This window comes from Rutilus rutilus, assembly GCF_951802725.1.
Source record: "Rutilus rutilus genome assembly, chromosome: 19".
NCBI lineage: Eukaryota > Metazoa > Chordata > Actinopteri > Cypriniformes > Leuciscidae > Rutilus > Rutilus rutilus.
This window is the reverse complement of record NC_140232.1, coordinates 27,373,129-27,391,443: the sequence shown is the minus strand read 5'-3', so window position 1 is coordinate 27,391,443 and position 18,315 is coordinate 27,373,129. Positions and strand designations below refer to the sequence as shown.

Here is an 18,315-nt window from a genome sequence, read left to right as displayed (position 1 = left end):
TTAAAAGTTACTGATCATGTTCTTGCTCTGCTCGTGAATGATTCAGTACACATTATTGCAAGACATTTTTTTTAAATGTAAATTTTTCATCAAAATGTAAGCGCTTGCTCTGACTCAAAAAAATCTTTCATTTTCTGCTTCAAACATGTGCCAGTGGTGTTTCAGGAGGGTAGCTGTCCTCCACAGTTGACTACTCGCATTAGATTTTGCTCTGTTTTGATATGTAATACCCATTTTGCAATGGATAAAATCATCAATTCTTTTTTTTTTTCCTTTTTCATGCAGTCCAGGCTTGAGTGAGTGAATGAAATAATTTTTCTTTTCTTTTTTTAAGCCGCCACCGCTTGGTCACTCTGGCGGAGACTTGAACTTTGCGGAATGATGATTTAATCCCTGATCCAAAACCATATTATTTTGTTTAGCAATGACAGGATGTGAAACTTTTGCTGTTGACTGATGGAACTGTGCCAGGCTGTGTCAGCACCTCTCCAGCAGCCTGCCAATCAGAGAGACTTCCCGCTGTCCCACTGCTCTGCTGAGCTTCTATTTCTGCCACAGCCACGATGCTTCTGCTGTGTTACACTGTCAGTGTGTGGCCGCTGTTGCATGTCTAATGCGTGGGAAGTGTTAGAGAAAAATTCGTTAATTTGTCTGGGTGTTCCAAAAATTATTCACTGATTCGTTTTAGTCATCACTCAAATGCATTCTCAAAAGTATGTGCCTCATTTAAAGTTAGTTAAATACTGCCGTGCAGTATGTTCTTTCTCAAAGTCGCTGCTGAACATTGTTGATATTTGAAATCAACCCAAACAAACACACCCCTCTCTTCATTGCTCCGCCTCTAAAGCTCACCCTCCAATCCTAACCACCCTGCAGTCAGTCTCAAACCATCATCGTGCCATGCTAGGCGGGTGCACTGACAAGGACACTAAACAGTAAATACTGCATTCCCTAGCAGTCATCAGCCTGCACAACTCTCACTAGCTGGCCTCCGTTACACACGCAATGCAAGAGTGGATGTCTATCGTAGCAGAAACGCAGCACAATAATGCTTCATGAAAAATAAAGTGAAGATGATGAACAAACAACAAGGAAGTACAAAAAATGAACATACACATAATTTATCTGGTTTTAAAAACAACTGTTTCTGCCATTTAAAGATGGATCCAAATGCAAGGATCTTAAGACCTGTTTCAGAGTTGGACTACTTTTAACTTGACAGCATCTTAAAAGTGCTTGTTGAATGCACAAAAAACACAAGCCATAAAGTTTTAGTCCAAAACAAAGTAAGGCCCTGTCCCAAATGGCACACTTCATGTGCACTTGTGGTCTTGTGGACTTAAAATGGCCACAGCTTGCGCGTGTCCGTTAAAGACAAAAGACCATTGAGTGTCCCATTTGTCATTTTAGGTTTCAGAAGGGTGCTCCCTTTGACACGGAAGTATAAATCAGCCTTTAGGGTTCCATTTGGGACAGGGCCTTAGACTCATGAACACTTCATGAAATTGGTTCAACCACATAATCATTAAAAAGAACGATTAATTCGACATTCATTAGAGTCCATGTCAGGTGTTAATCTACGCCTCTACTAAACAAGTAAGCCTGCTTATTTAAGGCAGACTTGTCACGGTTTAGGTTTCAGCCCTCTACAGGGTAGAAGAGATTCACAGCTGTACTGTACAGTACACACCACCCTCCTTCCCACAACTGCCCCTCACACTGACCAAAATAAAGCCCCCAAGTCGTCTCCACCACATTTACTTAGAAATCATTCGCTGCCAGATGAAGCCTTCTATGATCAAGGAGGTTCAGTGAGAAATTTCCTCTCGAAAGAAAGAATCCATACAAGAGGCACCAACACTGCCCTCTCTGTCCCTCTAACTCCCACTGACCCCCAACACCATCGAAAAGACCGGAAGTCTCCATGACAACCTAGCACTATTTTTAGAAACGAGCCCAAAAAATGTGGACCAGACCCGAATGTTTTTAACAGACGTTCAAACCCTGAGAGCGAGGGTCCGCTGAGTTGGCTGGCCAGAGCTGAGAAATAACAAACATGCTGCTATTTCTGGCCAATTCAGCCTTAGAATTTGAAAATATAGACTGTTTCGATAAACATGCCAGGAATCTGGCATCAGTCTTCATGCAAATTACATCTATGCATTTGGCTGACACTTTTATCGAATGCAACTTGCACTGCATTCAAGCTACACATCTTTTGGTTCATGCATTCCCTGGGAATCAAACCCATGACCTTGGTGCTCTACTGGTTCAGCTACAGGAATACTGCTATTAAATGCAAGACTATTGAATGAGCTCCTTGACATTCTTGATCTGTGAATATCTGTTTGCAGTCTGAAGTATATTAGAAATAAAAGTTTGGAAATGATAAAAAAAAATCCCAGACATTTTAGTTTGTTCCAGATTCTCCTGATATGCACTGCTTTATTGTAGGCTTTGATGGACCATAGATCAATAGTTCATGTCCCATCGGATTGCAGCAAGGGAGAATGGATTATCCACATCTGTGGAGACTGACAGAAATATTTCAATCCACTCAATAAACTCAGAAAATTGTATGCATTTCATCATGTTGGCCAAAACCCCCTGTAGTCTCGGTGTAATGTAACTCTTTGAACGTTCTTGCTATTGATAATCCAAACATTTTGAATAGTCGTATAACCTGCAGACTGCTCTGTTTCATTCCTACATCGGTTCCATATGTACCTGTAACAGCCACACGCAGGGCCACCAATTTTATATCGCCCCATAAATTCACTCAACCCGACCTGAGCAGCTCTCTGTCCTTTTCACATGACACATTAGATGAGTGAACAAAACCACACGCGTTCACACTTACGATCCATTTGCAAGCCGCCACAGAGATAAAAGATTTCAATCAATACGGGTTAAATGGTTTTGAAGACAAGGAGGAGGGTGTGCAACTGAACAATTACAAGTGAATGGGAAGAAACACACACACACTCGTGAGTGAACATGTGTGTCTGACGCCTTCACTTACTATAATGAAAAAAGCCATATACTGAAGAGCCCAGGCTAAAGACTGGCACAATAAAACTACACACAGACATGCTTTTTACGACACCTCTCTCTCTTTTTTTTTTTTTTAATTGATCTAAATTTCTCTTCTTTTTGAATCGGTCTTTCTGTAATGCTACTGTACATGTATTTACAATATTTCACACTTTATATTTAAATCCTTTATATTTTACTGCTAGTTTACATACATTTTTACATATATTATGTATATTAACAGTAAAATATAAAGTTGTTAAAATATAAAGAGTAAAATATAGTATATATAACTATATAATAAATATTACACATGGATAAGATGCTACTAAAAATGCATAAATTGACATGTAGTTTTAGGAAGCTTTCACTCACCTTGGCTCCAATAACGGAGCTCTTCTGATAGAAACAGCACAAAGCTGCCGTGATGGTCCTTAAAATATTGCATCTCTCCGACATCTCTCTTGTTTCAGTGCAACTCATCAGTGGAAACACTCTCACACTCTTTAATCTCCAAAATTCACTGCTTTATACCTCCCATGAATGAGAGCATGTTAGCTGCCCAGTGACTGTCTGTGAACTCTCTCGGCGCGAGTGTGTATGTATGTGTGTGTGTGTGTGTTTGTGCGCTCAGCAGTGCATATGCTGCTCCATGCTGTTGCTCTCACCCCCGGGCAGCCCATGTAAGGAGCCGTGATAAACTCCATGTGATTCGACTCTCCAGCCTATCAGAACTCAGTCATCTGCAGGAGCACCACACAGCCAGCCTCTAAACCAACCCCCTTTTCCTCAAATCCTCTAAAAGCTTGCCAAAAAATACATGAACAGGGAACGGGATAGAATGAGGTACTCTGATTAGAGATGTAATATTTCTAAAAAGATCAAATTTTCTCTCAAAATTACCACATTTCAAAGCTCTTTTCCTTATTCATATGCTAATTAGTGATAGAGCGAATATATTTAGCGTCAAATACACACGCACACGTATATAAATATATGTATGTGTTAGTGTGTGTGTGTATATATATATATATATATATATATGTGTGTATATGTATGTATGTGTGTGTGTATATATATATATATATATATATATATATATATATATATGTGTGTGTGTGTGTGTGTGTTAGCCACCCTGCTCTCTAAATGTCAGCATCAGTCATTTAAAAAGTCACACTGGTTGGCCACTAATGCTAATAAAAATCAAACATATTCATATATAAAAATTATTTCTTACATTTTGACTGATCTTCAATTATGAGCAGGCCTGTATATACTTTCACTTTCTATACTGATTTGTGGAGAGATTTTGTGATTTAAACATGGTAAAATGTGTTAAATTGAGTGAAGGGCTAAATGCATAATCAATTTAGACAAAATACTGTTTATAATAAACAAACACTGAATTTTACAGAAATCTGCAGCATTGTGTAAGCTCAGTTTCTATGTGGGCCTGGTTAGCAGGGTTATAAAAAAAGTAAAATTATCACTTTATACCAAAACAGAGACACTGACACACATTGCAAGTAAACGAGAACATACTGAGAGACAATCTGATATCAAGCAGTTCAGTGACATGAAAAAGCATTGCTTATCACTAATGACATTTGAATTTAATCTTTCCAGACAAGAGAGAGCATCTCCCGTGGAGGACTTTAAGAAGCGTTTTTCCAGGCAGACGGGGACAGTGGTGATCCTGTGTGACAAGTCTGCACCGAGGGACCAGGGCTGTGTCTTTTTGTATCAGCACAACATCACTCTAAACTCCAGCGGGGTTTCGGTAACAGCAGGGGGTTAATATAAAAGAGCATTCCCCTAGCAGGTAGGGCTCTCTTACCCAGCTGGGACTATCCTGACCCTGCGAAGAGAGTCCGGTTGAGCCTGAGGGATCCCAGACGGCCAAATTCACTCACTTTTCCCACTGGGGTTTAAATAACAAGACTACTCTGTCTCTTAGTCACACGCAAATAGCACTTAGAGTTATTGCGGCTAGTTGGCTAACTAGAGGGGCTTTTGTTGATGGGCTAGCGGGGGCTTTCTCTTGATTAGCCTGTTTGTTAACAGCATTACGAGTTCTGTCATTTTCAGGGAACGGAACCCCCACCCCATAGAAAAGGTTCACAGAGTAAAAGAGGCGTTTGGAAACCCGTAAGATTAGAAGACAGAAGAGAATTCATGTTTTCCAGACCATTTCACCTGACTGAACAAGAGCTCATAGTGTGTTTGTGAGGTGAGTCTGTGTATGTGTTATTTGCACCATTTAAAATTGTGTGGCTATTTAGTGAAAGGACAAACCTGTATAACAGTCTCTCTGTATGGCATCACCCTTTTAAAAGTGATTCCATAATCATTTCAGCAATTTTGTGGAGTCTGCTTACAGTCACAGAAAAAAATGCCCTTTTCCCTTTTTTTTTTAATAAATTATTTTATCAGAATAACAGGTTGAGTGAAAATTTAAATAGACAAATTAAATACTTTCTGAATGTTTAGTTGTTTTGTTTCACTTTTGCTTTAATGGCAGCAACGTTCAAGCTGCGTGAACACAAGTTTGTGTAAAAGCTAATGATCATTTTCTTCAGCATGATTTGAGAATGATCCATAGAGCATGTTGTGCTTCAGCTGAAGCAAGAACATTTGACTCGTCTGTACAATGAGTTCACATGATCAAATGACATTAATGATACATAAATAGTGGGGAGTATTAAATATATTACAATATTTTACTTTTTATTTCCATGGATTTTGAATCACAGATTTCACTGTGGACTTCTGAACCTCACTGTATATTTTTCAAAATTAAAGGAACAGAAAAATGCAAGCGGTAAACTGTTTTCAGTTCATCATTATGGAAAACAATACAGTATGCTTTTGGATGCAAACAGTTGGATGTATATCAAATGAGATTTGTTATGTTTCTCCCAGATTGCAAACAAAGACATTATGGCTGGCTGGCACCCTCGGACCAACACTGGAATGTTCTCCCTGAGAGTGAGCTCCTAAAATACCTAATTACACTCAATAAAATCACCATGGCCCTGTGAGCAAATCTGCTTTTCCACAGTCTGCTAAAGAAAGGAGTCAGTGTGATTTGTTTTTGTACATGAGTGCAAAAAATAAACCTTAAATACATGTCTGACCTGCCTTCAACATAACGTAGTTCAAAGGGTAAAGAACTTGCATGTGACCATTTCTATCTGAATAGCAGGTTTTTATTTTAAGACACTGAATTAGGACAATCTAGGACACCCCTGATGTGTACTTTTTTGCTAATTTTTTTCTGGGCAGGCAAAAAAATAAAAATAAATTGTCAGTAAAGAAATAAAACAAATATTAGAAAATGTAAGATCAAACTTGACACTCTTGTTGAGATTCTATAATATTATATTTTTATTAAATTACATTATACTTTTTTGTATACATTTGTATTGTATTACATTTATTATTGTATATTTTAATAATTTATTACTTTTTGCTGCAGAAACTGTGATTGGAATCTTTTTCACTCAAATCAATAGACTTTTCCTGTCTCAAAAGATTATTGAGGCTCTTAGTAAATTGTGATGTGACGTCAATGAAAACTAGATGTAATCTTATTTCATAGTGTGTTGCAGTGCGCATATATGAACACTAGGGGGTGTTGTGCCTCTGTGCAGCGGTAATAATCACTGCTAGTTTTAGTGGCTGCTGTTAAACAGATGGCTTTCCTCATAGTTCTCAATGGACATCCACACTATAATATTCAGGTAAACCTCAAGATGCACCGATGATCTTTCTCTTTGTTAAGTTTGGCACCTGAACTAACCCTTCAAGCATTATTACATGTAATGCTTAACCAGTCATTAGGCTAATATATAGTCAGAAATATCATGCATGTAATATTTTCATGTATATTTAAATTTGAATCCACACAATTAGCGATCTTTTGGGCATTATATGTTTCTTAATTAAAGACATCGTCTTTAGCACTTTTCTTATGTGCAAACCAACCTAAAGAAATTACCTTTCACAGCCTCTCATTATTGTCTATCTATCCTTATAAAATATCAAGCAATGATGATATGATTTAATCTAACAATACGAGTCTTCATGCTTCCATTCTTTCTCATCGTTTAAGAGCCGGAAACTCTTTGAATTGTTCTGGGTCAGTCTGTGTTCTCTGTTGTAGACCAGGCTTTCTGTACTTGTGTCTCTGGCTGGTCTGTGTGTTCAGAGAGGGTTCAAACCGGCTAAAGAGGTCTTTCTGTGGGCTCGCAGGGCAGCAGATCCCACAGAGGGAACAGTGCCTCATTGTTCCTGTAAAGCCCTTTCATGAGTGCTTAACAGCTTACTGAGCAACAGTATACGTGTTCACAGTCAGGCCATCAAGAACAGAAAGATATAGTACGTACAGGTGCATGTTTGTATGAGAGATATCAGAAAAGAAATCTGTTGTTTCACTCTTAAAAATAAAAGTCTTAAAAACAAGACTACAAGAATAAAATCATAGCAAAATGACATTGAGGTTGTAATGTTGTTGTTGTTTTTTTAGAAAAAAGTATAACATTGACAAAGTTGTAATATTACAAAAGAAAAGTAAAAAAAAATCTAAGATTACATATTTTATTGCTAAATATGTAGCAATAAAAGATTGTAGTCGTAATATTTTGTGAATTTTATATAGGCTGATAATATAAAGCTCATATTGCTTACAAGTACAACTTTGTTCTCGTAATTTTGACTTTTTCCTCAAAATATTACGACTGTTACTTGGACGTTCGTGTTCCTAATCTTAGATGTGTTTATGTGGCACTAAAGTGCCATTGTAAGTAACTATATGGTTCTTTGGAGATTAAAAAAGTTCTTGATTGTATACTTTTATTATGCTTCAGTAGATGGTTTTCTTTGTGGAGGTTCTCCTGCGGTGCCAGGCTGTAAAACCATTTTTTGTTCCAGTTTTTAATGACCTTTTTCTAACTGATCAATTTTTTTCATCCATTCCCAATTTTGAATATTTGTTAATATCCTTTGTTAAAGAGTGTGGTGTTAAAACAATGAGACCGAAAGGTCATATAATGGATACATACACTAAACCAAATGTGGCATTGATGTCTCTCTGACACCATCCCAATCGTTCCCATCTATGATTCACAACAAGAAGTCTGTGATTCATGCATCATATCCGCAGATCCCTTATGAGAGAGATTTTATTCCCACCCTTTAAAAAATTGTTTTTAAACATCAAGCCATCCAAACAATTTCCACCCTCCAGATCATCTTTGACGATAATAGCTCCAATTTCGCACCACGTTGTTGCCAATCTCTGCTTCACACGCAAGGAGAGAGACAGAGAAGAAAAAAGGCTTGATATTGAATAAATCATGTCTTCAGTGCTTGACATTAAATATACATAGATGATTTGCCCTCAGTTCCTTATAACTTACTGTAGGTTTTTCTCTCCTTTTTTTTTCAGAATTGTCCTGGGGTTACAGATAGAAACCATGATGGAAACCACCCAAACCATGATGGAAACCACTACCTGATCTGATCTGATATCATCTAAAAACAAACAGTTTTCACTAACAATGCTAAAACTGAACTGCATCTGACTTCAGGAAGTTATATCAGCATATGAGGTCTTGAAAGTTAATTATCCCATATTTTTGATGGCTGGCTTCCTGTTAACTTTGAAGAAAACATTCCTCAACTAACAGGTTGTCAGAAAAATAGGTCAAGACTGTAAAACCAACATAACTGAGCTGAAAACAAGCCAGTCAAATGAAGAGAGACATAGATTAAACCTGATGGAAAAGGGATACTTTTGTATTGATTATGACCTTGTGTAGATAGCGTATTTAATACATAACATACATAACAAACAAGGCTGTGAGAGACAGAAGTACTGTTTTAAGGTAGATAACATAACATAATCCATGTTTTCTTTTTTTCCTTTTAGCGCATTTTCATTGTTTCATGGCTCAACAATTGACATCCAGGTAACAGTAACCGAGGAAAGTATTACTTTCCAAACAATCTCATTTTCATTTCAAACTAAATATAGTGTCTTCACCGAATATACTAGGTCTGTAGATTTCCTTGCCACTGTCGCCTTTTGGCTTAATGCTTATTAATTAGGGACACTTAATATTTGGCAATGTTAATGATGTAACTGCACTGACACTATCGGATGAGAACTGAACTGAGCTGGGTGATGACATCACTTTTTTTAAAGAGCTGCTTTATAGATGAATTGATCTCATTCCATAATGGATTAATTTTTTAACCGAACTGAATCAACATTGAACTGATTTCAACTGAACAATGACACTTATGTCTTTCTAGAGCTGATTTACAGCAGAATTAAATTCTGTTTGCATCAATGATCATTAATTAACTGTTTAACAATTGCTTTGAAACAAACTGTATTGAATAAAGTGCTATATAAATAAAGGAGACTTGACTTGATGAGGGTTCTGTTCATAATTGTAATATCATCATTTCATTTTAGTATATTCTACTAAATGAGCTACAGAGCTAGTTTAGATGATAAACCAAACCCATCTGTAGTTTTCTGACTGATGGATTAAACTTGTGCACAGATCTCAATGGGAACCTGTACAGACCCAGGTGTTTGCTAAACACAGCACTGGAAACTCAACACCACCTGAAGAGGGCAAGGTGAGGTCCACCTTCATTCATTCAGAGGGAGAGGAAGGGGATGATTTACTGAAGATGTGATCCTTTGACCATTACGAATCTTGACACAGACACACAAACACACAGATGTGTCCAGGACACAGTGTCAATGTCTAGATTTAGTTGTTTTCAGATGAGTTTTTAAGGTTGTAAACAGAAAAACTGTTGTCTTCACATGGCGGATTCACTGCAGCTATTGATGCATGCTTTCAGATGGCCACACATTAAACAGGCAGACAGTCCTGAACTGCATAAAATAGAGTATAAAGAGCCAGTGTGTGCAATTCATCTGATTGAAACATTTCATGGCTATGTTATTCCCCTGAGGATATATTATGTCATCTCCTATCAAGTTCAATTATAGGCCTCTCTGATTGGAGGGTGCATCTCACGAATGGCTGGATCATACTTCACTCGTATTTCAGAAAAATATTTTTTATTTATTTATTTTCATGAAAATCAACACATTCCCCCATTTCATTATTCTCCGTGGTGATTTTCTTTACTGTAATGAAAATTGTTTTATATGGACACATTAATTACATTTCACTAAAATTCAAAATTTTCACTCTTAATGGTATGTTTTTAATTACATGAATTGGAAATAAAAATGTAAAAATAAGTTAAAATAAAATCTTAACATTTATTAATTTCTCTCTCCTAATTTATTTAATACAATATTTATTAGTAGTTTTAATTTCAATAATAAATTTAATATAAATAGCTTTAATTTAATATATGTATATGTTATATATATTATATACACACATATACATAATGAGGGGGTACAATGTGTTTAATATAATGGAATAAACAACTGGCTTATCCATTATATAATTTATATAATTTGGGGTGAAATATGACAAACATGATCTTGACCGGCTCTAAGATTCACCCTGTAATGACATCTTTTGAAATTGTATTTCGTTATGGTAACTGTATGACTGTATGTCCAACTGCACTGGAGCACTGCTACAATGTAGTTGCTAGTATTGACTGTGTGCTGTTTGTGCTGTTTGCTTTGGTTTGTTGTTTGTGTGAGGTAAGGCTAGGAGAAGTTTGTTCTTCGCAGAGAGTTGCTAGAGCCCAAGATGAGGCAAACCACAGAGCTACTGAGTATGAGGAGGACAGAGAGAGTGACGGATGGTTTCTCAGCTGGCTGACAGAGGTGGCTGTGTGGTGTCAGCACACTCAAGGCTGCAGGTGATCACAGTGGAAAATCTCATTCAGTCAATGCTAACCGAATGAGACACCCCCAAGATATATGTCACACCATATCTCTCTCATCAGATCTGAGTCATGGGTGTTGTAATACAGTTGTGTTGTGTGATGAAGAGCTTTCATAATGGCTAGATGCCTCAGGTCAAAATAAAGCCAGGGAACGATTCTGCCTTTGCTGGCAAAGTGAAATTTTTCATTTGTTCCTAACTTGATACTATAATTTAAACGACATACAGTATGCTGCTTGCAGACCCTTGAAACATCACCAGCTCATTTCCTCCTTGTAATTGTGCCATTTTAATTGAGGATGTGTCTACAAGGGGCCTCTCGCACAGTAGGAAACGCAGAGATTGTCAGATCTTTATCGAAAATTTTGGCTGTAGAGTTTCCTGTGTTTTATGAACAGCTCTGGCTTAAAGTTATACACGTTTGAGGTCTGATGTATTCAATGTATTCCTGGCAGAATCAAATGCCGTCAACTACTTAAACGGGTCAAGGAGAGAGCGCTTATATTTGATAAAAAAATCCATGGCGCGAGTTATAACATTGAAGGAAGTGCAAATGTTTATATAACAGAGAATCACTCACACTGACACACACATTTATCTCTGATGCAAATCCAAGTATGTGATGTATTATGTATATTTACCCAACTCACTGTCAATAAACTACAATCCTTCATATCCTCAACATTCAGCATGGCTGACATTCCTGTCGCACTTTAAGACTCTACACTTACAAAACTCTTTGAGGTGAATAGTATTGAATATTTTAGAAGGTTAAGGGTTGCCCTAAGATCATCTGTTTTCTACAACCCTGACCCGCCATACCATCATGCATTGCCACCGGCTTTTTACCATAATTGAGCAATCATTCAAAACTCCACACGCACATATCGATAAAGGTAAAATGTGAAGCCTTACCTTGACATACTCCATGTTAGGGTCCATGCCTGCACCGTCCCTGCAGGAGAAAGAAAGAACTCTCTTCAACGAACACATCAACTCTCTAGCTCAGCTGCCTGCCTGTATAACTGTAAGTGTGTGTGTGTGTGGGTCCTTCTCTGGGCAGGCTGTACGTTGGACTGCTGTAAAGTGCCTACCAGTCCAGCCCTGCTCGCCTGAGGTCATTACACCACAGTATAGACCACACCAGCTACAACATGTGGACACATGTGGACACATATACCCCCCCATCCCCCCCAAACACACACACACACACACACACACACACACACACAATTACTTCCACATCAACCCCAATGTGCAAAGTGCAGCTGAGATTAAAGCAAGTATCAGTTTAGATACTGTGCAAGAAGAAGAAAAAAAACGTATCCAGGCTTTACAAAAGGTTAGGCAGTCGAGGATGAGCATGAGCATGTCACAGCTGGTGTTTAAGGTCTGGGGGCTTTTAGCGTTTCTCTGTCTCACACACAAACAATCTTGTGACTCTCTCCGGATTTATGCTTACGTGAAGATTTACCCAAATTATAAAGGATTATAGCCAGGAAAAGGGAAATTAATTCCTTGAGTCTAAATTTCCCACAGGGCTGAAAAACAGCATAAATAAACATTTCAGTGCAACCTTTGGGTTAGAGACAAACTTAGCACAAATGTAACAGAACATATGCAATATGTAGGACCCAGAACATATGCAATACGCAGGACCAGACAGGAGGCAGCGATTGTTCACATGACCTCTATTCTTGCCAGCGGCTTTAAGGTTGCGGTCTAGATGTGACTTACCCTAACTGCAGAGAGATGGCCCATGGTCAGCACTGCATTTTTGTTTTATTTAGATTCTCTATGTGGAGCGTGGAACGCAGGAAGTGCAGTGGTGAAGGAGTCATGGAGAAGAACGCGCAGTCGAGGTGCACGGCTCAGCTTTTTCTCCATTTAGACCATTCCGCCCTCTCTCTTTCTGACAGTCCCTTTCATCTCAGCTTACACAAAAACCTGACTTTTCTTTATGACTCTTTCTTTCTTCCTTTCTTACCACCAGGGTGTGTGGTGGACTGTCTCACCCCCTTAGGGGAATAAGGGTGGCTTTCAGATTCAGTGTGGAGGTGGCACCTGGGGTGAGAGCTCAGATATATAAAAAGCGTCAGATAACTGGAAATATGAGAATGTTTAAGATTTCTTGGCTTGTTTGTTTGCTTCGCATTTGATGGAACTTAAAAGCGTAGCTGATTTCCTGTTTTAAATTCCCATTGAACATTAAGAAGAAAGCAACAGAGACGAGAGGTCACGCTTTAAATCTTCTGAACGCTTACATTAGTGTGCTATAAGAGAACACTGTCAGTACTCCCACGGGCCTACCCAGGAGTGACTTGAGTTTGGGCTGGACATACCGTCTTATCCGCAAAGAGATGGCATGAAGTGAGGACACAGCCTCAAGAAAACATTCATCTCCATCTCTGGTTTGCTCTATGCCAAGCCACAGCTGCATTGTGTCTCAAAGTGGTGATTTGTACCTCACAAAGCCTCGCCAGTCAGAATTAGAAAGCTGAGGGAGGACAAGGCAAGTTAGAGAGATGGACAGGCTATTATTAGGTTTCCAGAAGCAGATTCATAATGCTTAAACCACTGGAGAGAAATGGGACATTTGACATGCAATGCTCCCAAAAAATCTGCCATATGCTGTAGTAAAAAATTCACCTACACATTGAATGACATAAAGGCAGTTCACAGCCAAACGACAGGGGCAATGCGACTCCGTGAACTGATACCAGTCAGGTTCACTAGGCTCTGATTAGACAGGTAAGAGTTAAGCTGTGTTGGTGCTTAAATGAGCTGAGAAAAGGCCCATCATATACTGTACAGCTGCCTCTGTTTGATATGTTCATCAGAAAAGTGATCAGCACAGCTACCCACTCTCCATTGCATATATGTATAAAACATTTTAGATATATATTATCTGGCTTCCTTTAACTCTTTCTAGCTGTTTTTCAAATGATAAGCAGGACATCTTCAAATGTTTGTCAGTTGGAGACTATACCCATGACTATACTGTTTAAACCTACCTTCCCATGCGTGGAGTTTACTTACTCTTTACCTACTTTACTTACTTTTTATTTTATTTGTTTTATTTTCTGTGTTTTTATTGAAAATTCTAAAGTTTTTCTTTTAGTTAGGGTGTGGGTTTGGGTTGATGTCTGTATTAATTATCAATAGTTTTATATAAATGTGCTTGTGAAAGAAAAGAGACTCCAAAAAAAAAACAGTTTCACGTCACATCAGCAGAACTGTGGAAGAAGGAAATCCTTTGGACCACCTAGTAGTCTGGATAGAATGTTTGGGTTCCGTAGAGCTTAGCAACACTAACGAAGTTACGTAACACTGATACCGGACGGCCCAACAAAGGCCTGAGTCACACGTACAGTAGAGCATTAATATCATTACTGTTATGCATTTCATGTCAACTAACCAGCAAAAATGTTCAATAAATTGGTAGCTGACATTAAATACAAAAATTATTTTAAACTGCATTTTGTGGATTTTTCTAATACATTCAGGATGCCGGTTTCATTAATTGATTAACTACATGGAATATATGAAATAAAATAAAAAAATATTAAGGGCCATTTAAAATGAACTTAAAACTTAGTCAAGGGACTCTTTTTACAGACTGTGATGATGCGTTTTAACGGTCTTAATTTGTGTTCAGAAAATGAACGAAGGTCTTACGGGTTTGGAACGACATGAAGGTGAGAAATGAATGACAGAAATCTAATTTTTGGGTGAACTAACCCATTTAATGTAGTCTCTCATTCACAGTTATAGAAGTTTACCCAACTACGACGACTTCGGCTTCTGAGAAACACGTAAATGTGAAAAGGGTCCATAGTAACAAGTTTTCATGTGAATACATTTATCCCCTTATAGATAATAGTATAACAAATAATACAGTGGATATATTGTGATGTTGAACATTATGATAGATAGGTGGCACTGTCTGGTGACAAAATATCCTGGTGAAGAAAAAATCCTGAAATGTTTTTATATTGTGGCCTGTAAGGTATTTTACGATTAAAAATGCTATTATTATTACTTCAATTAAACTGGTCATTTACTGTTCTTCTTACCTTATATATTGCACAACACCAGGAAATCCTTTAAAATGATGTAAACAATTTTTTTTTTTTTGCCAGGTGTCATTTCTGTCGTTTGGCAGATTGAACCAAGACTGAGGAACAAAGATAATAGTGGCACACGTGAGATAATTGTGGCCATGTAGTTATGAGGGTGCTGAGTGGGTTCTGTCAACAACTAGAACCACTTTAATCAGCTTTAACAAGTAAATCAATTGGCACTGTTGCTCCTCCATCATCTCTTTCATCTGTCTCATTCTCTCTATTTCTTTGTGTGTTGCTCTCAATCTCTCTGCCAATCTGTCTCTTCAAAAATTCTTTCATCTTTCAGTCAAGCTATAAATTTACAACCCTCACTTTAACCTGTGAAGACCCTGTGTGTGTATGTCTGTGTTAGAACAACTGCCTCACACATGCAGGTAGTAAGACTCAAAGTGCTAAATCATTTGTTTTATAAAAGATAAATGTTTCAGTCCTAGAAACAAAACCCATAGTCATCGGATCTCATCTGTCTACTCACCTGCAGACAGACACACAAACTGGTGGAGCATTCTGCAGCCAGACGTTCAGGAGGTTGACATTTAATCACAATGCCGTTCGAGTCTCCAAAGTCCTCTTGGGGCAAGCTAGTTATTGCTTCTTGATTTAACGTAGGTGTCCACATTAGGAAATTACAATCCTATTCTGTGCTGTAGGTTCCCCTCTCTCTCCTGTCTCTCTCATGCACAGTTTTATGTTCTACCTATTTCTTTTTCCATGTGTCACGCAGAGTCGCAATAAGGTGTTGTTATGGTGACTGGGCCGCTACGAGAGGTCGTTGCTAACCCTGCTGCCACCCCAGAGGAGCTTCTTTTGTGTGCCGTGGTCATTTTTCACTTCCCATCTCTCAGTGAGCTTTGTGGTTGTGAAATAGTAGTCCAATATTAAGTAACCTTCAAATGTCAAGGGACAGATATGGCTCACTAGTCTTACGGAAACCCAAACACACACCTACGCTTTCAAAGACACACAAACACACACAGTCTCACTTATGTAAAAGCCTCTATTTAGTCTATCCTCTGCTTTTCCTGGGGTGCTTTTGGTAAAAGTACTTACTGAAGAAGTGAACAACACTTCAGGTTATCAATGTTTTGTCTTATGGTCTGTACACTGTTTCAATGCATTGCATTGCATTTCTTTTTGTCTCTGGCTCTTTCCACACAAAGTTTTTATTTTCTTTTTTGTGATGTTAGATCAATTAATATCTAACAAAATTAACATTTTGTGAAAAGTAGCTTGTTTTAAGATTGATTTCCATATATTAAATCACAAAATAATGTCATATTTTTGTATATTATCTCTTGAATTATTATTTTATGTATCAGTAATTAGTATTTTAATTCTTTATATGTATTTATAATTAACTTACCAATTTATGTATTAGTAAATTACCAAAACATGGTTTAATAATACTTTTATATTTAAATATATTTATATATATATATATTATACCTCCTGAGGTTGGCAATCAACATTTTTTTATTAATAATACTTATATATTATACATTTTCCTTTAAGAATTTCCAGGCCTATTTTGTGTCCTGGAAAGTGGCCTCTATAATCTGTAACACTGTCCACAGAGCCAGACGCAGATTACTTTACTATATCTGCCAGGTCTTTTATTGAGGGTGAGATATATTACCTGTAAAGTCAGTCTGCGTAAATAAGGGACAAACACAAACTGCTTTGTTGCAGGCTGTGATAAGATCAGAAAGTCAGTGAGGACGATACAGTCAAGAAGGCCTAGAGCTATTGCAAAGAGACGCAGGTAGACAGTGAGGAAAAAGAGACAAGATGTAAGAAAAAGAGATGGAGACAGTCCTGGACATGAGACTGAGCCAGTAGCAGCTTGCATTTTGTGATTATGATCTCAGATGTCCTATTTTCTGAAGTAAGACAGTAAAGTTAACAGGCTTGGTGGGCAACGTAAGGCTGAAGACTTGGTGTCGACTGCTCTGACGTCCAACTTTCTGTCAGTTATGTTAAACCACTAGTGGAGTCACAACCCGAAAGTTGTTCAGTTAAACAGTCAAAAAATATGCGTAGATGACATTTTAGAACTTGTGATACTGTATATGACGTTTAATTCAGAAAACATTGTACTGAAGGTAAACAAATTATCAATGAACTTGTAATGTCCTATAACACTGTGTCTTAACTGGGCAAAACACTAAAAGGTTCCAGCAACAAAAAGTGTTTTTAGCACTTGTTACGTTGTAACGATTAGGACACGGTGTAATAGTACGATGTAAAATGTGATCAGTACTTCATAAACAGTCCTATTCTATAATCTGACAATCTGAAAATGAGTTATGACATGTATTTATGTGCACAGCCAGTACCAGATGTGTTGTAATGATTTTGTAGTGCCAATTCTGAGTCACAAAAGGCTTGATCATATTGTACTTTTATATAGTCAGTAAAGTGACCAAACTGGCTTGCTCATTCTCACACTGTCTTTCATCATTTGTTCGGTTTAAGATATTTTTAGTAAAAGAACCTAAGCTGTGAAGAGCAGGCAGGTTAATTTGCTGCTGTGTTGACCTTCACCTTAATCTTGACCTTATTCTTTGAAAGCCTATTTCAATATAGTAATGTTACTCTTAGCTGAGGGAAAGAGGAGTATATGATTTCATGAATTGGGAGTGTGTTTTTATGTTACTGTTAAGACATCCCATTTATCTTAAGGGGCGTTCACACTGGTCCATAAAATAGCAACACCTCAACAATTGGGTAGCTTTGAGTTCTTTGCAAAGATTGTGGTGCTTTTGCTTTTGCTGCAGGGTTTTGTTGTGTTTGAATCATTGGGAGAGGACAGGTGTATAGATAGGTATAATGGCGTGTAGACAAGTGTCTAGATAGAAATACTGTTTACCTGGATGTGACACTGCAGTTCCTGTTTGAGTAGAAAGCATGGTGTTCTTCAATAACGTTGTGTATTAGCGGTGACGGTGGCAGGCGATATCGGCCTGGGTGTGGGGCTGCTGATGATCCCACGTTTCCATTCATCTCCCGCTGCTTCACGGGGGAACCAGTGCTGTTCTTCTTTTTGCGAGGCAGTGTGCCATGGATGGAGACGCCCTGGTAGCCGCTGACCGGCATATCTGCTACGGCAGCCCGTGAGCTCAGCAGATCCATGGAAGATGCGAGCGGGCACTGCCGCCCAACGTGCATGTTCCTGGGCAGACTGGAAAACCTCCCTTCTGCCATCATCCTCAGCTCTGTAAGACAGAAAATAAACATTACAATACATTAAA

The 18,315-nt window shown here is 38.1% G+C and overlaps 1 protein-coding gene across 5 annotated transcripts in view; it reads right to left on the bottom strand.

Moving 5' to 3' along the window:
- The window catches only part of bcar3 (BCAR3 adaptor protein, NSP family member), a 67,606-nt gene that overhangs the window by 18,240 nt on the left and 31,051 nt on the right, over positions 1 to 18,315 (bottom strand). For 4 of the 5 annotated variants that reach the window (XM_084388516.1, XM_084388517.1, XM_084388519.1 and 1 more), the window contains 2 exons: positions 17,934 to 18,279; positions 11,853 to 11,892 (listed from right to left, as the gene is read on the bottom strand). In XM_084388516.1, the coding sequence (XP_084244642.1) occupies positions 11,853 to 11,892; positions 17,934 to 18,279 (386 nt within the window). Of the gene's footprint in view, positions 1 to 3,408; positions 3,892 to 11,852; positions 11,893 to 17,933; positions 18,280 to 18,315 lie in introns of those variants that run through there. The other variant, XM_084388520.1, reaches the window with a different exon arrangement.